This window comes from Schistocerca serialis, chromosome 8, assembly GCF_023864345.2.
Source record: "Schistocerca serialis cubense isolate TAMUIC-IGC-003099 chromosome 8, iqSchSeri2.2, whole genome shotgun sequence".
NCBI lineage: Eukaryota > Metazoa > Arthropoda > Insecta > Orthoptera > Acrididae > Schistocerca > Schistocerca serialis.
Window position 1 is genome coordinate 631,967,833 of NC_064645.1, and position 23,825 is coordinate 631,991,657.

General features: G+C 42.4%; 1 protein-coding gene across 1 annotated transcript in view; it reads left to right on the top strand.

Annotated features, from left to right (window-relative positions):
• Positions 1-1,915: 1,915 nt before the first annotated feature.
• LOC126416347 (phospholipase A1) overlaps positions 1,916-23,825 on the top strand; it is a gene marked incomplete at its 5' end in the record, with an annotated part of 318,243 nt that continues 296,333 nt past the window's right edge. Inside the window, one exon of the mRNA XM_050084026.1 lies at positions 1,916-1,946. Within this exon, the coding sequence (XP_049939983.1) occupies positions 1,916-1,946 (31 nt within the window). The remainder of the gene's footprint in view (positions 1,947-23,825) is intronic.

Here is a 23,825-nt window from a genome sequence, read left to right on the forward strand (position 1 = left end):
AGACCTATATCTCTAACGTCGATCAGTTGTAGAATTTTGGAACACGTATTATGTTCGAGTATAATGACTTTTCTGGAGACCAGAAATCTACTCTGTAGAATCAGCATGGGTTTCGAAAAAGACGATCGTGTGACACCCAGCTCGCGCTATTCGTCCACGAGACTCAGAGGGCCATAGACACGGGTTCACAGGTAGATGCCGTGTTTCTTGACTTCAGCAAGGCGTTCGATACAGTTCCCCACAGTCGTTTAATGGACAAAGTAAGAGCATATGGACTATCAGACCAACTGTGTAATTGGATTGAAGAGTTCCTAGATAACAGAACGCGGCAGGTCATTCTCAATGGAGAGAAGTCTTCCGAAGTAAGAGTGATTTCGGGTGTGCCGCAGGGGAGTGTCGTAGGACCGTTGCTATTCATAATATACATAAATGACCTTGTGGATGACATCGGAAGTTCACTGAGGCTTTTTGCAGATGATGCTGTGGTATATCGAGAGGTTATAACAATGGAAAATTGTACTGAAATGCAGGAGGATGTGCAGCGAATTCACGCATGGTGCAGGAATGGCAATTGAATCTAGATGTAGACAAGTGCAATGTGCTGCGAATACATAGAAAGAAATATCCCTTATCATTTAGCTACAATATAGCAGGTCAGCAACTGGAAGCAGTTAACGCCATAAATTATCTGGGAGTACGCATTAGGAGTGATTTAAAATGGAATGATCATATAAAGTTGATCGTCGGTAAAGCAGATGCCAGACTGAGATTCATTGGAAGAATCCGAAGAAAATGCAATCCGAAAACAAAGGAAATAGGTTACAGTACGCTTGTTCGCCCACTGCTTGAATACTGCTCAGCAGTGTGGGATCCGTACCAGATAGGGTTGATAGAAGAGATAGAGAAGATCCAATGGAGAGCAGCGCGCTTCGTTACAGGATCATTTAGTAATCGCGAAAGCGTTACGGAGATGATGGATAAACTCCAGTGGAAGACCCTGCAGGAGAGATGTTCAGTAGCTCGGTACGGGCTTTTGTTGAAGTTTCGAGAACATACCTTCACCGACGAGTCAAGCAGTATATTGCTCCTTCCTACGTATGTCTCGCGAAGAGACCATGAGGATAAAATCAGAGAGATTAGAGCCCACACAGAGGCATACCGACAATCCTTCTTTCCACGAACAATACGAGACTGGAATAGAAGGGAGGACCGATAGAGGTACTCAAGGTACCCTCCGCCACACACCGTCAGGTGGCTTGCGGAGTATGGATGTAGATGTAGATGTAGATGTGTGAGTCTGTTCATTTTCACCGCGCATGTAGTGGCGTACTGATTTGAAAACTAATGTACACGGGGTGGACATAAACATGGTCACGCCTAAACCACAACACACTGCCATTCCAAAAACGGTGTAGGAAAGCCTCAGGCATTCAAAACATTTTCCAGTCGTAATGGATACATTAGGTCCTGTATGGATTTCAAGAGAAGCTTATACGACTCTTCCTGCCAAATAGTGGCAACTTCAGGTAATGATGGGGGGGGGGGGGTGGATAGAGGTCACGCACTCTTTTTTCCAAAGTAGGTCTCAAAGACTCAATAATGCTGTGATTTGGTGATTGGCTTGGCCAGAGGAGATGCGACAATCCCCCTCCCCACCCTTCTATGGCAGTCAGCGGAAACTTATGCACCCACTTTTCCGAAATTCGCATTTCGCCGCCGTGCGACATTCGCCCCACCGTGGCGCGTGGCAGGCGTATCGAGGAGGAGCGGGGGAAAGTGGGCGCGACGGTTGCCAGTCCTGCGCGGGGCACCCCGGCCGCGCCGCCTGCAGTAGCGTCCCGCCATGCTCCCGCGACGGCAGCTCCAGAACCCGCAGCCGCTGGCTAGGGCCGCGCACGCGCTCGTCGCTGCAGCCGCCGCCGTCGCCGCCGCCGCCGCCATCCTCGGTGAGTAACCAGCTCCGCTGCCAACTTTAGCGCGACCAGGGCTGACAGCTAGCAACGGAAGATGCATTCCTGACTGCATTGAAAAACGAGATTATAGTTCTGTTCCGGTTACTTGCCATTTGACAACTAGCGAACACGACTGTTCCGACCGTTGATGATTCTGCCATCATCAATGCGCGCCGATTGTTAACTTGGATTGCACGAATACTAGTTATGTAGCTTCTGAAATTTTCCCCGCGTATTTCTTCTTCAAACAATTCACGTGTATGCGCCCGGCCGACATTTTACCACGATATTTCGACCCAGAGAGTTGTGTATGCTGCCCTTGGTGGTTGAAGTGACATCATCTAATCATTGGTTATCGAAGGACCCCGTCGATTCCGTTGTGACTCGATATTTTAACGATAGGATTCCAATTTTTATCTAGTTGAAAACCCTTGTCACGATTTATAAAATTAAAATTGGCATCCTATAATTAAAATTAGAGACAGCAAAGGACCTGGAAGAGCAGTTGAACGGAATGGACAATGTCTTGAAAGGAGGATTGAAGATGAACATCAACAAAAGCAAAACGAGGATAATGGAATGTAGTCTAATCAAGTCGGGTGATGCTGAGGGAATTAGATTAGGAAATGAGACACATAAAGTAGTAGATGAGTTTTGCTATTTAGGGAGCAAAATAACTGATGATGGTCGAAGTAGAGAGGATATAAAATGTAGACTGGCAATGGTAAGGAAAGCGTTTCTGAAGAAGAGAAATTTGTTAACATCGAGAATAGATTTAAGTGTCAGGAAGTCGTTTCTGAAAGTATTTGTATGGAGCGTAGCCATGTATGGAAGTGAAACATGGACGATAAACAGTTCGGACAAGAGGAGAATAGTAGCTTTCGAAATGTGGTGCTACAGAAGAATGCTGAAGATTAGATGGGTAGATCACATAACTAATGATGAGGTATTGAATAGAATTGGGGAGAAGAGGAGTTTGTGGCACAACTTGACAAGAAGAAGGGACTGGCTTGTAGAACATGTTCTGAGGCATCAAGGGATCACAAATTTAGCACTGGAGGGCAGCGTGGAGGGTAAAAATCGTAGAGGGAGACCAAGAGATGAATACACTAAGCAGATTCAGAAGGATGTAGGTTGCAGTAGATACTGGGAGATGAAGAAGCTTGCACAGGATAGAGTAGCATGGAGAGCTGCATCAAACCAGTCTCTGGGCTGAAGACCACAACAACGACATCATAATTAAAACTGTCCAGTCACAACGGAATCGACGGGTCATTCGATACCCAGTGTTTACATGATCTCTCACTTCCACCACCGATGGCAGGACACACAAGCTGTACCGCGCGTGTAATCACCAGATAAATACGCCAAAAGACACCAGCACATTTCGCATTCACGAAATTCGGCATAAATATCGTGAATGCACCATGGCTCTTCATTATTCGTCTACTCACCTCATGATGCCGGACGTCTCTGCGCCGATGTATCGTGGCAGAATGTCGACGGAATCCGGCTGTATACGCGAAAATTATAAGAAGTAGTTATGCAGCTCCATGTTCCGTAGTTCATTTTCACGCTAAGCGTTAAGTGTCAGTTGAACAAAAGATTTCAGACAAGAGTTAGAAAGAATATTATATACCAATATACATTTGTTTATGCTGCTACATACGGGCTACTTACTTGTTGGTAATCGACTTATTTCTTTTCAAGATTCACTCAATGGTTTAGGGGTTGTTAAGGAGAAAGAAATTTAATCTATATTTTAAATTGCTTCTGCTGTATCGTGTTTCCACAGGCAGACTGTTAAAGAGTTTTATAGCTGTGTATTTCACACCTCTATATGCCTCGTTATTTTTTTAGTAGAGGAAAGTGTAGATCATTTTAGTGAATATCTCTATTCCTCTCATTTGCAATGGACTGTTGCCAAAAATTTCGTAAGTGAATAAATGTACAGCAATGCTGTGGTTAATATTACAAATGCCGGCCCGGAGTGGCCGAGCGGTTCTAGGCGCTCCAGTCTGGAACCGAGCAGCCGTTACGGTCGCAGGTTCGAATCCTGCCTCGGGCATGGATGTGTGTGATGTCCTTAGGTTAGTTGGGTTTAAGTAGTTCTAAGTTCTAGGGGACTGATGACCTCAGAAGTTCTCAGAGCCATTTGAACCAATATTACAAATTTTTTAAACAGATGCCTGCAAGAGAACGTGTGTGACCTCTGCATAAGCTGTAATAACTCTCTTTTGTACAATTAATGGTTTTTGCGGAAGTGAAGAGTTACCCCAGAACGCTATCTCTAGGAAATCAGTGCAGCAAAATACACTTAGTGACTTGTATGTCCCCAGGATGGGATTATTGTTATGGCAAAAAACGTTTTAACAGGGACACTGTACCGTTTTTCAATGTAAACGTTGTCGGTTGCAACTGTGTTGGTACTTCCACTGCACAAAGCATTGTGCCTGCTAGTTCTCAAGTAAGGATTTCCCCTCTTGACTGAGCCAGGAACGAAGTGCCTAAGGGTTGGCACACCGGTGGCGCGTCGAAGGGGAAGGGGTCAGTGCGTTGTGCTCAATCTGCGCAAGTGTTTGTTTACATAGCTGGGTGTCACTGGACAGCCTGTGACCGCAGCGCCAGCGCTACAAAAGCAGCTCATTTCTTATTCGGTAATGTGGGCCGTTAAAATTTTATCGTAAATCACAATTAATAGAGAGAATCAGTTTCTTCCTCTCTACTCCCGACATTAAATCATATTACGGCATTTATATACGCTTCTTTTGATCAAGTGGAAGAGAGAGGGAAAACTGCGCTGCCTCAGTAGCAGGGCCATATTTCCAAACTATAGACCCTTACGCTAAACCTGTCCTGCAGGCCCTATTTGGGAAAGTTTTGTTATAATTAACCCGAAAAAACACTTTGGAGTAATTTTTGAAATAAAAGTTTATAACACTGCATTTGTAGTTATTACTCATTTTTATAAAATTTTGCTGTACAATATACAATTATAATGAACTTATTAGATTAAAAATTGAAAAGTTTATCTTCGCAGTTCCGATTATGAATTCTTCTTTCATTTAATGGCGATTGGCCTGTATTTGTGGCGGTCCATAATAGTAAATTGTACCGAAAAATATAAAAACCGTCGTCTTAAAACGATCTTACTACAGAGATAGGTTTACTTTGTTGCTACATTGTAGTTATTGCCTTACGGTGATCGGTACAGCTCTTATAATGCTGTGCTGATAATTTTTTGGAGTTATTCCAGTTGCTGGTAGTATAATCATTAAAACAACAAAAATATTTCTCATAAAAGTAAATTTACATTTTTTAAGAATGTCTATGACCTCAGTGTGTTATCTTGTCAGACGCTATGGGTCTTAAGACATCTTGCACATTACCAAAAATATCTTGTTACCGAGTAAACGTATTTGAAAAGAAATGATAAATTTTGTGTTGTGTTGTGGACACTGTTTTGTTGCAAGTATTGTTGATCGGTCATGACAGCATGCTGTGATCCCGAGGAAGTTATACCTAACAGCGATTAATGTATCTTACAAGATGGATCTGAAGATAGGGCTGTTTGTCCCGACGCCGGCCGCGGTGGCCGTGCGGTTCTAGGTGCTCCAGTCCGGAGCCGCGCTACTGCTACGGTCGCAGGTTCGAATCATGCCTCGGGCATGGGTGTGTGTGATGTCCTTAAGTTAGTTAGGTTTAAGTAGTTCTAAGTTCTAGGAGACTGATGACCACAGCAGTTGAGTCCCATAGTGCTCAGAGCCATTTGAACCATTTTTTTGTCCCGAAATCTATAATGCTTACTTATTAAGTTGGTCACACAAACTACAATCGTCATTTGGCCCCTTCCATCGTCTTCGGTCTATGTATTCTTCTCCAGTCAGTCCCATCGTCCCCATATCCTGATATCTCCAATCCATTCCAGCTGTGGCCTTCCCCTTGGTCTGTTACCTCTGATATTTTATTCCACCACCTGCCTGGTGTTCTGGCCTTCTAGATGCGCCACGTGCCCTTACCTAGTGTGTCAGAAGCAAAGTCTTTGCTCCATATAGGACCACGGGTAGGATTACAGCTCTGTAGATCCTAGTCTACGCGAATCTCAATAGAATCTGGAAACTGAACAGCTTCCCCAATGCAAACCTTACCTGTTTCCTGCTTAAATTCTCGCCGTTAATGTCTAATCTGCCTCACGCCTTTTGCTAAGGACTGGGCCAAGATATTGGAATTCATTTACCCTGTGAAAGATTTTACCATCTGCATCTGAAGGTCTGTCACTGTTCTCTCTCATCACTAGAAGGTATTTGGTGTTATCCATATTCATCTTTGATATTAAAACACAGATACGTTTTGTTTTAGATTTGTAGTGTGGATCCCTAAGCTGCAGCCTAGGTTGCCTGCACGTACATGTGAGCTGCCCAATAGTATTCCACATCCTGATGACGGACGATTGGTATCGTGCCCGAGAAGTTGGTCTATAATTTTGCAGCAGGACGCAGACCCAAACCCCAGATTCATTTTATAGAAACTGATCCCTGCCGCGACAGCCACTGGGCATACATACAAAATAATCGGTTACAGTAGCTATATAGACAGTTTAGCAAGTCGAGTGGAGATGACATCGTCCAGTAGTTTCTTTTAGTTGTGGTACACGTGAACGCAGTCATTGTATAGCTAGGCCACTGTGTTGTTTGCGTCAGAGAGCTACTCGGGTACTCAGCCGGAGTGGAGAATGGACTAATAATAATCTACCATAATCAGTTTCTTTCCTTGGGACGGTAACTAATGCCTAAGGAACACTGACAACTTGCCAGTGCTTAGGACAAATTTGATAGTAAAAATGGGAGAAAATGCAAATAGATATTAGCGTTAACGGTTTCGTTCTTGATGCTTTGTTAATGTGATTCTTGTTCTCTTGCACGTATGCTGTCCATTGTTCAGCATGACGGACTGTGTTTGCGGGAACACAGATAATGAATGCATCGTTGTCTGTCCAAATTACATGGCGGGTCTCTACAGTACTGCAGTTCTTTCTTCGAGCTCTGCCCCCACCCCCCCCCCCCCCACCCCCTTGTTCTTACAAGACCTGGTGTTGCCAGGTCCAGCTTGCAGAAAATCGGCACTTAGGGGCTGGCAGTTTTAAAATATCGGCGGGACAAGAACCTAAAAGTCGTGACAAACGCGCTCGCGCGCACACGCACACACACGCACACACACACACACACACACACACACACACACACACACTCAAAATCAACGTAAATTTTCAGTCGTTACATAAGTTATTAATTTAATACATTGTGAACAAAATAAGTATACTGGTACACTGTAATCAAAAATACTGTTCCGCTCATCAAAAGGTAATAAAAGATTTCCTACACACCTCAGCACAATCCAACAAAGTACTATTTCGTGCGACAAGAGAATTCGGAGGCAGGCAATGTGCGAGAAGGGTGAAAGGTTGAACGCTGTTCGGAAAGCAGCGACATGGTGGTAATAATACAACAGTGGAAGGCTCGCGGCCATGTGTGTTTTCGAAACGCAAAGTTCGGGCATGCGCTGTTAACGTCCCTTTAGTTCAGTGTTTCCGCGGAAACTGGTGCCCTGGGCGAACTGAATAACTGCTCCGTGAAAAACCATTAACAACATGGCGTTCTTTCAACATTTTGAAGAGAATAATTTTTAAATGCTATTATTATATCTGTGTTATTAGTTATGATTCGTAACTAGTCGCTGAATAAAACAAATTTTTATCATTTTAAAAATTTTATTAACCTCCAAAATAAACAAGGTGTTCCAGAAAGCAACAGGATTCTCAAATTGTTCCCCCAGAGGATAACTTTGGGTACTCTGCTTTAGTACATCAGCTGATCGCAACGTCCTGCAGCACCGTATTTTAATTTCCATGCGTTCATAAGCTCATTTCTGAGCTTTCAGGTACTCGATCATTTTTGGAGGAAGTACTCATATTTCGAAATGTTAGCGGGGCCCAAAAGTGGGAATATTTGGCATCCAGTATAAGACTTACGCGGGACGGGTCATAACATGCCTAAAAATTGCGACTTACCCCGAAAATCGTAACTTCTAGTAACACTACTTCAACCTTGCGCTAACGCGCAGAGAGCCGCAAGATGTTCGAGAATGCGCAGCTAGTTTTGAGCTGGTGAGCGACCAGAATTGAATGGCCGCATTTACTGTTCTCCACCATGATTTAAAACATAAAACGAACAACCGTCGACAATGCGGAATCGACTATTAAAACGGACAGAAAGGTATGGAGGAATCAATCTTCTCTGATAAATGATTGCGGGCAATAATGGAATGTTCGAAATTTCTTATCGAATTTCACTCGTAAACTTCGAACATCGGTTGACTTAGCAATTATGAGGTCACATATGTCCGAAGTAAAAGAAGGGTTTCGTCTTGAAACAGAGCCAGAGGATTGGATTCATACATTTAAATTTTATTTTCTTGCTGGTTACAAAAATGTATATGTAAGTAAATGTGAATACAATAGGTTGCATTAACAGGAATACAAAAATGATCACTCCATTCACGACATAACTGACAAGACTGTGAAGTTACTGGTGGCCTCATATTAAGTTATCATTGGCACGTTTTAACACATGTGTGTAAATGAAACATACTTGCGCGAAAAATGTATTTAAAGAGGAAGTGAATGAGGTGGTTGGAGTTGCTGATGCGAATGGAGCTAAGCTGCGTGTGATGGATCGCTTAGGAGTAGCACCGCATTTTTTATTAAGAGGAACAATAAAAGAACGACCTTGCTTTTTTGTGGAGGGAGTAGTGGTGACCGGGGCTCGCGTCGGTTCTGACAGGTCTGTTTCGGAATAAAATTATGTTGGGGAGAGAGGATGGCAAAAGAATATACACAGTCTGGTGTGAACGCATGTACATCACTTAGTCAGAGATCAAATATGACAATGAAGTGGTCGTCTTCTTCTTCACTTCGTCCATTCTACATATCAGATCGCTTTCGATCCACTGCCAGGATTTTGCTTTTTTTACGACTGCCTTCAGGTTACAAGGTGATGTGAGCTCTTCTTTTATTCGATGTGTTATACTTAATATCCTTACGCTGGATTTTTTCAAACAGAAGCCTTCGATAGTCGATATTGTACGCCACAGAGGTTCTAAGTACAAGCACCGTAATCTTTGGTTGTCAGTAGTATTGTCGTTGTCAGGGTAGCATTCAATGTAGAAATAAGTGAGAGAATCGGGTCGGGTGTTCGTTACGCTGGTCAGCCGTCTGGAAATAATTAGCTACACATAGAGTTGCATACGCAGAGGACGTTGCTTTTTGAAAATAACAATTTGTAAAGATTGACTTGAAAAGTATGAAGATTTCAGGTAATGTCGCTGCATTGCGTGCCCGTGCATAATTTATGGTGAGTTTGAGAAAGTCAGTTTTTAGCATTATTTTTTTTATTGATTCAGGTCAATTAGTTTGATTGTACTTGGCAAGGTTTTTCTTTAAAAGATTTGTTGCGGCGCTGTGTTTTTATATTCACCACTTTCGAGAAATATTGAGTTTCCTTTATGACAAGATAAGTCACAAAATTTGTTAGGGCCAGTTTAAGATTATAGTCAGGACACAGTAAAATCATTCACAGTGAAGCATTGCATTTCAAAATTATCAAGTTGAGTTCAGTAAAGTTTAGTTCAGATCTCACTTACTTTGTCAGACGGTCTTATTCTTACAGTGCTGTTCTATATGTGCACGTGTGTATAATTTTGGAATTTTTCCGTCGATTTGTAATTTTATGTAGAATTTTTATTCTGTTTGTTATGTTTTTTGGAACTGTGAGAAAAGTACTGCGACGTCACGCATTGTGGTACTGTTAACAGCACTGCATAATACAGAATTTCACAGTATAGCTTATTTAGTGCACAGTTTCACATTTCTAATTATTTTTGGAAAAAGTTAATTACAAAACAGTTATACAGTTTCAGTTGGATTTGGCTACTTATTTCATCAGATAGAGTTTACATAAGCTCACCACTTGCATTGTTCAGGTTCACGTTACAAAATATACACGAAAGTATAGGACACCAGTTCTCACACATATACACAAAATAAGAACAACGTTACAAAAGTTCCGCTTTTCACTGTAAACTTCTATAAGTCGTTCAGTTTGTCCGCAGTTTCACTCCGTATTCATTTTGACAACTCTATAATTCCGTATTTCTAATTAATTTCTTGAATGAACATAAAATATAAACAAATGGAAAAAGATACTGACCACGTGAATCATGACTGAGCCACCAGATAATCTGTGAACTGGACCTCGATCTATATACTGCATCTTTTTTAAGCCATATAATTGACAATATAATCTGAAAAAAAACCATTAACGCACGTATTACTGAGAGGATTGAATCCAATAATAACTCTGAAGATGCGCGTACTTTAACTTCACAAGATTATTTATTAAATTATTTCCAGATACATCACGATACGGGGGCAGTATACATACATGGATCAGCGTCAGTATCAATCTAAGTGCTAGACAGTAGTATTTGAACAATAGCAGATAATTCCTTTCATAGTTTACGGTATAGCTGAGAGAGAGCAGAGAGTGGACAGCGATTTTAAAAATTTCGCGCATTATCTTTTCGAAGGTATCCATATCAGCGATTCCGACTACAAAAGTAACCTATTTATTACGTACATGATACTACAACTGTATCAACACTGTCCGCGTACAATGCAGATGCCCTGGGCTATTGGTGATTTGACCCTCCAACAGTGCGCACGAAGAGCGCCTCAAATGCTGTCCAAGTACAAAGCGACCGAACATATCGCTTCTTTCGATGTACCGACAGTTGGTGGACCCCAGTTGGCCGTCCACACCAAACGCGCCACGATAGTTCCAGTTCTTTATTATGTGGCTGGCGCCGCCGGCAGCTGACGCAGCCTACTAGCCCAATGGAAAGTATCGAGAGCGGCAACTTGGCAGTGTCTGCGGCCGGCGATGAGAGGCGGATAGCATCGGCTGTTCGGCTACATCGCTCTGCCTCTTACAGTAAGGTGGCGCTACCGAACCAGTTACTGGCAATGGCTGCTACAAAAATGCCATTTACTGTTGAAGATGTAAAACTGGTGTACGTGATGTCCAAGTTTAGTACTAAGAACTTTAAGGAAATGCTTGATGACGGTAACGATTTTTTTTTTTTTTTCATAGGTGTAGCTATGTCGGGCACAAAATTAAGGGCAGTCTTGATCAAAGAGACGAAAATGATGTCATTGCGATCTGGAAAACCGTAACGAACTTCTTCAGAATTCTTCGATACGGACAGAGGCTGAAATAATGAATTAAAACCCTTCTGAATTTTCAGCCAGCATGTTTAGCTTCTTTAACTATTAATATCGACACATCTTTATCACCACAAAACGTGCATTTTACTAACGACGACGAAATTGAACATAACTGATTATGCACCACCTTATGGGGTAACGAGTGTCAGTTCGTTGTGGGTTTTCATTCTTCCACAACACGACAAATATGAAATAAACCACTGCAGTCTACAAAGTAGTTTTGACTTCTCTTACGTCAGTGTTGCGGCTAATTTCTCGTCAGGCTGTATAAACCACTGGCCGCTTTAATTTTTGGTCTCGTAGTTTCGTGAAAATATTACACAGTTCAATAACAAATTTCATAGGGAGAACAATTTTTCTCTCACGTGGAGAGCGCGAACAATTTAATAACAAATTTAATAGGTAGGACAGTTTTTCTGTCACGTGGAGGACGCGAGTCAGAATTGGTGTCAAGGAACAGACTAAATGGTAATGTATCGTAGTCATTCAGACTGGTGGGCTTTCGTGCAAGAGCGTCATGCTCGATAATCGGACAAAGTCAACTTGCCTACCATCCATTACAACGATGAGATAGTCTGTGTAGCGTCAGATGGACCGGCTGCAGTTCGTAAGGCAGTAATTTCATGGTGATCATAAAGTTCTTTTTTTTATTTTGTTGGCGTAGAAGTACGTTGGGATACATGAATTTTACGCTGAATTTAACTAACGGTGGTTTGTGGCTGCAAAATTGATACATGAGAACCAATACTGCAGAATGTTCACGACGTAAGTTTTCCCATAAATCTGTTGAAAATAATATATGCTGTTTTGGCAAGGGGTCTTCATACAGTTTTCATGGTGCTGAAACAACTAACCTGACCGTTGTTTCTATGACGTCAATTGTTCCAAGAAATAACACACTTATCAACATCGGCAAGGCATATTGTGTGAACTTTACTGCATTTTCCTTAGTCTGAATTTCATTTCATTTATCTCAGCATCGCGTATCGAACCGCCCATAATTTACATCCCTATCGACTTGTTCAGCTTCAACATTTTTCTGGCACGTTCCGCTATCATTTCCGTCTGTCTTGTTACTGATTGCTCCTTCTCATCGTCAGAAACGTAATTTTATTAGTAGCAAGCTTCCACTGTCCGGCAGCAATGCTTTAACTAAACCGTGGCTGGAGCTAATCACATAGCCAAATTAGTTCCCGCTGCTATCAGGTGTAGACTGTTTAAGAGAATTCAGTAAAGAAGAGTACAAAAACACAACTGCTGGTTATACAATCGATGTGGCTCTATCTCCTTATAGACAGTCCTTGGGTTTGTACAGCTCTCCCCGAGCGTTCAATCCAGTGATTTCTCCAGCAGGTTACAGTCTCTTAAAAGTCCATGTTGAATCTTGAAGTTGTAGCTTTGCTGATACTGATACCGGACACTGTACGTTTACAGCGGCCAAAGATTGCCTATTGTCGACAATATCTCCCGACAATGCGGTATGGCAATATTGTGGCCACACGATTGCGGCCGCATCTGCATCATTTCTGGCCGCTGTTGGCCGACAATGTTCGCGGCAGTGCATTTCCAAGAGACCGCGCTGTTGCCACAAAATGACAAACGCGAACTAGGGGAAGTGGGTGTTTAAACAGCACACCAGGTATCAAGTCAGAAAGAGCAACGCTTCTGAAAATTTAACTAGTGAACTGACGTTGACTGCAAAACATGTTTCAGAATTTTGGGAGAATGTTGGAACACGATTTCGAATATCTTGTAAAAGCAATTTGTTCAATTCGTATGGAAATTTAATGTAACTGCTCTTTAACGTTCATCGATAAGCCTCATGGTACGAGAAGTATGCGAAGGTGTGGTAGAAGACCTGAAAGGTTTGTAATTAAGAATACAGTTTTTATTTTTGTTCACCAGAATACACACCACTGTTTACACTATCACTTCCTGCTTAAAGTACGTCTCGAGATAATATGAAACTCATGGCATTAAATGCAAACCATGTGAATGAACAGCCACATCCGCTTCCACGCTTTCCAGGCAACATTTTTGCCTCGCATTTGGCATAGGTTCGAAGACTTAAGAATTTTTTGTATGCTTCATCGAGTGTGATTCCGAGCTCATCGGCAAACAGTTTGCTAACTGTTTTTTATATTATGATCTTTGTATACATCAATTTCGACGTTCCAGAGCTATGGTCGTAATGAATAGCATTTGCCGGCCTGGGTGGACGAGCGGTTCTAGGCGCTACAGTATGGAACCGCGCGACCGCTACGGCGCAGGTTCGAATCCTGCCTCGGGCATGGATGTGTGTTATGTCCTTAGGTTAGTTTGGTTTAAGTAGTTCTAAGTTCTAGGGGACTGATGACCTGAGAAGTTAAGTCCCATAGTGCTCAGAGCCATTTGAACCATTTTTGAATAGCATTTGTAGAGGTCATAACTCTTTCTCTTGTCCATTTATCCATATATTTTTATTTTATTTATTTACTTGGTTTTAGCATCCACCTATTAACCATTTACTTTTGTTTGTGTAAAGGACAGTCAAATGGAAACAAGACAGATGCAAAAAAAGGCAAGTCAACTGTTTATCATGTCAAAAGTAATCACTATTGCAGTATATGTAGTAAACCCACTGTGAGACAGGACGCCCCATGTCTTCATGGAGAAATGTTTGCTGTTGTTTAAGGAACCATGACTGTACCGTCAGCCGATGCAGGTCGACGGTCACGAATGTATTTCTTCAGGGCTCCAAAAATATGTAAACTGCATGGGGAGAGATCTGGAATGTATGCAGGATATGTAAGGGCTTCTCAGCACAACTTCTGCAGTGTAGTCTAAACCACTGACACGCCAGCTCCAGGAGTCATGATGACCTTCTTCTTTGACTTTATGGGCCCGCTGCTCATCGACTTTCTGGAACACGGCGCGACAATTAATCCACAGCGGTACGTGGACCCTTTGCAAAACCTGAAGCGCGTCATCAACTTCAAACGCCCAGCAATGGTGACGGACGGCAGTATTCTATTGCAGGGTAATGGTTGCCCAGTGATGCCATGTTGCTTCGACTACGCTGCAGAAGATTCTCTGGGAATCCCTTTCACATCTTCCATACAGTCATCACTTCCTTTGCGATTTACTTATTGTTACAGCCATGAGGAAAGACATCGTGTCCGTCGATTTCTTCAGACAACGAGGTCCACTCCTGGATATAGTCATGGTTCCGTAGACAACCGCAAACATGTTTTCCAGGAAAGCCTTGACCGTTTTGCCTTACGTTGGGATAAACGCGTTAACGGTAATAGGGATTATTTTTGAAATAAGAAACAGTTTACTTATTTTTTCCCATCTGTATCGTTTTCATTTGACTGCCCCTTATACATAAGGTGCCAACGGCATTGCCGCAGTGGCAACAACGGTTCCCGTCGGATCACCGAAGTCGGGCTGGGCACTTGGATACACTCAGCCCTGGTGAGGCAAACTGAGGAGCTACTTGATTGAAAAGTAGTGGCTTCGGTCTCGGAAACTGACATACGGCCGCTAATCTCCGTTTTCTATACTGACGTTGTCGTTAAGGTCCGGCCTGTTTGTAGGTACAAGGCCTAAGATTGTGTATGAGTTGCCGTACTAGCTGCTCAAGATAGTTTTCAAAAAACCATTTCAAAAGTACTTCGTACGACTGTCTCTCTATACTCCCTGCAATGAATCCACAGACATTCCAGTCTATGCTCAGTAGGTTAAAAGTCGCCTCCTACTATAATCAGTTCATCATAAGAATAAACCTGATGCAAACATTGCACTGTGTATTCTTCCGCGTTTGCTGGAACCTCATTGGATTTCCGGTTCACATGGGACTACAGCCAAGCTGTCTCGAGTACTGTCAAGTACGATAATAAGAGTGCGTTTTGTGTTGTGCGTTACGCGCACATCGACTTAACGATAATACGGGACAACAGCTTTACCGGCGCATTTAACTAGGACGACACTGGCCGGTCAGCTGGTACAGCTAGCCTGCAGTGACGTAGCCAGCTGCAGTTCACACTTACAAACTGACGAGCAGAGGAGCAATACAGCTTCGAATGTCATTTAATTTTGAAGCAGAATGAAATAATACACTGCAAATCTCCCACAAAGCGCTCCTTAGACTACTAGACGAAAACCGACACACGTTATCGTTTTTAGCTAATGTACTGATGTCATTAAAATCAAGAATGGCGAATAATTTTTTCATAATGCGGGGCCACAGTCATAATATATTTCTTTAAAGTCATTACCGCCATTAGTCTGTTGTTTATTTACAGTGTTACATTTACACTTACACAGTCATGATTTCGGCTTGAAAGTGCCATTATCAAGTATTTTTACAAGTGTTATAAATTGCCTAAGATGGCATACTGTGTTTTGCCTAAGATGGCATACTGTGTTTTACAGTATGCCATCTTAGGCAATTTATAACACTTGTAAAAACACTTGATAATGGCACTTTGAAGCCGAAATCATGACTGTGCAAGTGTACATGTAACCCTGTAAATAAACAACAGTCTGATGTCGGTCTTGACTTTAAAGAAAGAATGATGAAAATTCCTGATATAACCACAGGGTAATTTTTTTGCATAAGCTGTGTGTAACGTAACAGATTATTGAACGATTTCCCCGTATAGTTAAATGTTGAAGCAACTTAGCACATTTCTTATCCGAATCCGAGAAATACTTTTCAGTTCTGGAAGTGTCCCCTGCTACGTTGATAGCGAGCTTATCGACAACAGAATCCACGAAGCCAACCGGGCGCAGCATATTCTCTTCTTCTTTTATGACGAGCCGTTCTATATGACACCAGCGTTCGACAGTGACGTGTGAAAAAGCTGCGTGCGTTAGTTGCAGTACGTCTCGCAGCTTAACAATCTAGTTACTTCTCGGACCAAATCCCGCAGCTTGGCTCCACATCACTTCTGTTGGCTTCATATTGTAATGGTACAATAGCAAATGTAAAAGTGCATGATGTGCTCGATGCTGTGAAAATGATTGTTTTTCATGTTTCTACGATACTTACGTACCTCTGTGGTATGAAACCATGGACAAAGTCCTAATGAAGAGGATTTGGTCTGTCATTGTTGCCTTAAAAATTATACTTATATTTTCTTAATTTAAACAATTTTTATTAACAGCCTTTCATAAAACATCGATAATTAAGAATTTGAAATGGAAACAGGAATTTCGCGCCCAGTATGTGATTAGAAACAAGAAGACGTTCATTATTCATAAAAAAAATGATGATGAGTTTTATGAGATGTAGATATTTCAAATTGAAAAAAAAAAGTTACTTTGTAGACTCGAACCGACGTACGAGGTACGTACTGCATTTAGTTCACATTCCATTACGCTAGAGACTACCCCAAATGTCCAGTGAGGGGTCTCAGTATCGACTGCATTATATACACCTCAGGGAAAGTGAATTATCTTCGTAAATATATGAAAAACATTAATAACAGCCTATTTCTCGGCACTTTTTAACAGTGTTACACGCGCGGTTTCACTGCGGAACAGAAAGCAGCCCCAGTCCTTTTCATACTACGCATTAACAGCGGGGCAATCAGTGGCTGTGACTGTACACGATTTTTGAAATAAAAACTATGTCGCTAAAGCGTGATTAAGAAAAACGTTGATGGATGTTAATACATTTGAATGTTTTAAAGTTTCATTTAACGTAACTTTTTAATAAGATATCTAATACATAAGTAGGACCTACTTCCAAGAGCGTAACAACACCAGTGTACGTGTGCTGCGGCTTCTGACGAATCATCGCGTTTGTGTTTGTTTACATCAGGTTTATTCTTATGGTGAGCGGATTATAGTGTTGCATGGTGTAGTTATTTATGCACTACTGACCGTAGTAAATGGCTTTAGAACTGTCACATCAAATCAGGTGGCCAGTAAAAACACCCAACAATTAACTTGGTTACACCTAGACCTTTTACATGCCACCAGATAACTTCGCCGTGACTCTCAACGTCTACCTCAGTACAGCCAATATTTTTGTCAACTCCAATGAACACTGCCCCTCATATGGCCTCTAATGTGTCTTTCAGATATATGTTCCACGACACACTAAATATAGCTTTCCACGCCGGATTTAAGCCAGCACTCGGTCCCGAGAATAATTTCAGGATGTGAACTTTCCTGAGGGCAGTAAATTAAGGAACTTTCTTACAAATACTTCAACAATTTTTTTATAAAATTTTGACAGTCGAACATACTCTGACTTCCATTACCGTATATTGACAGGCAAGTTCACCGCAAACAACCGCCTAGCCTAAGGACGTCATGTGCACTCGACAAGTACCACACTAGCAGAGTATCTGCTTCCTTTGTGTAGTGCAACCCTGACGTATCAAAGGGTGTCGTATAAATCTCCAACCGATAACACGGATCTAGAAATCTGCAGCCAAGACCATCACAGAGTCGACGAATCCTTTGGTTGAGACCCTCCACTCGGCTCCAAACCAAAGGACCCTGACCAATTGTGGGAACAATGGTGCAAATTGCGAACTCTGCTTTCACCCCACGCGTGAGGAGAGCAGACTTCACCACTTCCGCCAGCGGCCTGTATGATTTGAGGATGTTCACAAAACCCATGCGACAGGAGCCATAACTTGCAGACGACTGCACTCTGCGTGCTCGACAGCCGCAGGCGAAGCCGCCTCCACATCTCTGATGAGGCACCCCGACAGATATACCGATGGCACATTGGCTTTCTTTCCAACCAATGTGGCCTCTATAGAGGATATGTAAGGACTTCCTAGCGAATCTTCTGCAGCATAGTTGAGAGAACCTGCCAACAAAATGCTCCTTCCACATGTTGCCAACGTTGTTTCGAGTACGTTTCAGAAGTTTCGCTAAGAAGCCCTTGCACGTCCTCCATACACTCCCGATTTCTCCTTATGCGATTTCCATGGTTTTGGAGTCCTTAAGAAAGACATTCATGGCTGTCGATTTGCTTCGGGCGAAGAGGTTCATGCCTGGTTGCAATCGTGTTTCCATAGGAAACGCAGCATTTTCCCACGAAGGCACTGCGTTGTTGCACAGTGGCATAAACGTATTTTGGCGATTACTTTTGAAATAGTAAACAGTTTACTTACTTTTTTCCATCTGTCTCGTTTTCATTTGACTTTCTCTTATACTTCCTTTCTACTGACTCTATTCACAACACATTTTGCAGACAGTATCCACATATATCGCAGAATGTGCCTGTAAAATTATATCACTGTACGGCACACACTTTGGGAGATATGATTTTTTATACATGGGAGTTCGACTCTTCAAGGAATCGGTGTGGGGGTTTACTGGTATTCCTCTGTTCTCCGTAAGGGTTGATTCAGATAATTTTAAAAATTACATAGGATAAGCAGTGTCACATTTGAATAGACGAGGTCTGTTGAGAAAATTTCGGAACTTTGTCCATAAAATTTTTCTACGCTTACCGTTTACTTAATGTGCATGGTCTCCTTCGAAATACTCTCCTCCACGAATGACACATTGCACCCAACGCCGTTTCCACTTCCGCAAGCAGTCTTGGTGCGCCTCTTGCTCGATCGCACGAAGCGCCGTCTGCGAATTTTCTTTTACCTCGCCTGCCGCTGCAAATCTTCGTCCTTTCAACTGTGTTTTCAACTTCGGAAATAAAAAAAAAATTGCCACTAGGTCCAGGTCTGTGGAGTACGGAGGATGAAGAGCACAGTGATTTCGTTGTCTACGCAATAGTCACGCACCCACAGGGATGAATGCGCAGTTGTGCTATCGTGACTCAAGAGCCATGAATTGGCTCGCCACATTTCAGGTTGTTTCCTTGTCACATTTTCTCGCAGGCGTCGCAACACGTTCCGATAGTGCCATCGATTAACAGTTTGTCGCTGTGGCAGAAATTCATAGTCAAAGAAAATTATCAGCATAGCTTTGACATCCGACTTGACCTGTCGAGCTCTTTCTGGTCTTGGAGGACCTTTCCTGACCCATTGAGAAGGTTGAACCTAGGTCTCAACATCATAACCATAGATCCACGGTTCATCACCAGTTATGATTCTTTTAAGGAGCATTTCGTTCACACTTGCGCGATCCAAAAGCTCTTCACAGATTGCAAGGCGAAGGTCTTTCTGGTCTTGACTTACGAGCTGTTGGACGAACTTGACGGTAACACGATACGTTCTAAGATGCTGTGTCAGGATTTCATGACATGATTAAACTAAAATGGTACATTCTTCTGCGATCTCCCGGACAGTCAATCTTAGGTTCGCACGCATAATTTCGTTGACATTCCTGACATGAGTGAGCGTCGACTGTAGTTGTCGAAGGGCGTCCTAAACGAAGGTCATCTTTAACTTCCGTCCGGCCATTTTTGAATCACGTGGACCATTCGTAACACCGAGTACGGCTTAAGCACTCATCGTCGTAGGCTACCTGGATCATTTGGTGTGTCTCTGTAAAGGTTTTCTTGAATTTCACGCTAAATTTGATGCAGACACGTTGCGCCTCTGGCTCTGCCGTCTCGAAATTCGTGAACTGTACGGCACAATGTTCTATTCAATACAGCAGTGAACAATAACTGACAGACATACAACAATGGAGTTTCCGCCAGTTACACATTAAACACAGGTGCGTGCAGGGATGCCAATTGCATTTCGCTCCAATACGCCATTGGTGCGAAATTACGAATGTTCCGGAATTTTTTGAACAATCCTCGTATTTTGAGCTTGTCTGAGCCGCTGATATTGAAAAAAGTAGCGTTACGTGGAAAAGCATACTTCCAAAAGAGCATTTGCCAGCTATGCCCCATATTGTGCCAACTGGGGCGTTACTTCAAGACTTCCTTCAATTTCTGCTGCATTTTTGTGTTATATAATACCACAAACGTGTTTGCAATTTTAAGGATAAGTAGGTACATGTATTTTCAATAATTCCAAAAATTAGACAGTCGGAGGGAGATAATGCACGTTTATTAAAAAAAGAGCACATGCTTTCCAAAATAATGAATACGATTTTCACAAATTGAATACAGCTTTCACAAACTTACATTTCCTGCCTTAGAGGGCCTAAACGTTTAGAACTATGTGTAAAGTGCTTCCATCATAAAACGTAACAAGTAATTCTCGATTATTTTATGCCTCTGATTTTTCATTGGTGTTAGCTGGTTGCGAGAGGACTGCAGTATTCCTGCAGTCGTAGTACTGGACGTAATACCGGAATTGCTGTTTCTTCTGCATGTTAGAAGTAATACATTTCTGAGGTTGCAGAAAGAATTGTATTTTACAATTCTTTGCTCAAAACAGACAATATTAACGTTTCCGCGACCGCATGTGCAGCCTGAGTGCTGTCCATTTGGTTGTTTCAGATTTCTGTTTTTGTACTCGTCAGATTTTACCCTCCACAGGCTTAGACAACTTGGGTAGAATTCTGTTAAATTTTCGGTATTTTCCCTTGTCGAAGACACGTCAAGCTATACCACACTCTGGGGCAACATCTTGTTAACAGCGTCAGGTGTGTGACCGAGAGCGCGCTGCTAGCATTTATTGTGTCTCGCATTCAAACGCACGGTACTAGTGTGCGTGCTTGGAGCGTACGTTCCAAAAGAATCGTAAAAGCTGCTCGCGTGAACGGGACTGTTGCGGGCACGCGTCTCGGTAGTTGTCTGCGTCGCGTTCTCATTATACGCACGCACGAACGTACGGCAATTTTCGCTTGTTATCCAGTTCTACGGTTGACAGAACGAGAGCGATGCGGTAGAGGTCGTTACCAGCATCTGGAGCAGAACCACGGATCGCTCACTGCTTTCTACCCGCCACCTGGAGATGCGACGCTCCAAGACTGCAGACTTCTGTACAGAGCTCTCCATTTCCACATCACATCACTCCATCGCAAGTACTTACTGCGTAGTACTGGCCATTGGTTGTCTCGTTCTACCTTAACTGCCATACTTAGAAAATTACTGTGTACCGAGTTATGTACAAACCACGTGCAAAAAGGATTTTAATAACTTCTCGTTGTATTTAGCCGTGAGTATTGAGAAATGTACTTGCGAAAAAGGGAAAACGATAAACGCGGTTCATCCCCTCATTTACGAAAGGGAGTGGTGAAATGTTCCCTACATCGCCATTGACTACTGCTAATTGGTCAGATCTGTGATAATGATTTGATTTTCAATGCTAACGTTGCAAAGTGTGAGTTACAACTGACTTTATTTGAACATTCGTGGCCACTAAGCAGTCTGTCAGAAATAAGTAGCCGGCCGCTGTGGCCGAGCGGTTCTAGACGCTTCAGTCCGGAACCGCGCTGTTGCTACGGTCGCAGGTTCGAATCCTGCCTCGGGCATGGATGTGTGTGATGTCCCTACGGTCGCAGGTTCGAATCCTGCCTCGGGCATGGATGTGTGTGATGTCCTTAGTTAGGTTTAAGTAGTTCTAAGTCTAGGGGACTGATGACCTCAGATGTTAAGTCCCATAGTTCTTAGAGCCATTTGAACTTCTCTCTCTCTCTCTCTCTCTCTCTCTCTCTCTCTCTCTCTCTCTCTTTTTTTTTTTTTTTTTTTTTTTTTTTTTTTTTTTTTTTTTTTTTTAGAAATAGTGTGTTCTTTTGCTTGTAACTACGCGGAAAAATGTGATGTACAAGCCATCATTTCAGTAGTATCGTTGATCAAATGTAATTGCTCCCGTCGTGTAATTAACTTCACCCCAAAAATTATGAGTACGTTTACGCGAAGCAACAAACAAACGACTAGCATTTGTAACTGTGTTCTATTTCCGTAACACTCTCCCACGAGTCAAGTTATCTTAGGATCGATACATGAGGATCGTATTGATTAGACTGAAAATCCGCTTCATATGTGAATGATATATGTTTCAGTGCATGACTGTTTTCGGAGACCTACAGGTCCATCATCTGGTGCGACACAGTGTTTTTTTAAGTAATGGATGTAGGACAGGTGGGAGAGTTAATAAAAAAACATCTAACTCGTGCCTATGTGACGCTCATTTTGTATTGGTGATAATTTAACCTGAACACATCCACCGCACTCGAACTGTATTTCAGTAAAGACTGCGTAGGAATTGCGGTTTCCCAGGATCCAACGATGAATCGTGATAACTAGGAATTTAGATGGGAAGATTCGGTATCGCGCCACCCTAATGGAAGGACTGGGGTCCCCACAAAACAGCTTCATCTTTAAGACATATAACTTGCCTTTATTAAGTCAGACGAGCTTTAAAAACAAACAAGAGTAAAATCGACGGAGCAGACGTAAGAAAAATGAGTTTTAAACAGCTGCCACTAATTAGGAGACACAAGCCATTAAGCATACACATAAAGTACAGAATTTTTTTTAAAAAATTATCAAAATTTACTGAGCAGTTTTTGAACTAAATGAGGTTCAAACAGCTGCCATTAATTATCAACCCTCTGCCACTTGAAACTTCTATGTTTAAGTGAGTGTACTTAAATATCAATATGCTAGCGCAACGCAACCTGACTCTTAAAAAAAGACATAACCTGACTTCAAATAATTAATTCAAAAGAACGGCCCTGACTATAAAGAAATCCCAACGATACCCTATACATTTCATTAAACACTTACCTCAAAAAAAATCTTCATTACGCGAACTACTGCAATACAGCAAGCGTCAATACTGCCAGCTAAATAAAAGATTCTAACTACTAAAGCCACTAACTACTAATAGGCATGTGGTTAGCAAAGGAAAGATTTTGTTGTAAACCAAATAATGTATCTTTTTTTACCTTAATAATGTGACATCCAGTGAGACACGAATATAAATCGTCATTGATATCTATTACGAAGGTGTACAATCATGAATAATATTTAATCTCCAAGTCGAACATGTACAGATCGTTAGCCTACGCTAACACCTCAGACCTCTACCCTCCATCAATGCTAGCTTCTCACATCTAACATCCATCACTGCTGGCTGTTGATCTCCAACTGCCCAACAGTACTTCCCTCACTGCTGGCGACTAACTTCCAACTCCCCTACAGTACTGGCGATTAACTTCCAACAACGAGTCCAACCAGCCAAAGAGTCTCTTATAAAGAACGCACAGTCAGAGATCCAATGCAAAGCGCCACACAGCGCTGCCGACACAGAAGCAGCCCACTTATATGAATGCGTGGTGTGTGTTCTTTCGGACATGATCTGCCTCCATGGGCAACTAATCCACCTTCTTCAGTGCAGATGCACAATTACGTCCGACCTTCTGCGTGGAAAAAAAGTGGAAATGAGCGTATGGCATCGCTGGCCGGGAGTTCGGGGAAGTTCGGCCGCCAAGTCGTACTTCATTCGACGCCACATTGGGCGACTTGCGCGCCGGTGATGAGGATGAAATGGTGATGAGGACAACACAACGCCCAGCCTACGAGCGGAGAAAATCTTCAACCTGACCAGAAATCGAATCCAGACCCGCTTGCACGTGAGGGTACGTTTCCGCCCAGCTAAGCAGTCAGCAGTCGGACCCCCTGTGGGAATCTGAGAGTAGTGAGCTTGGAGGACATG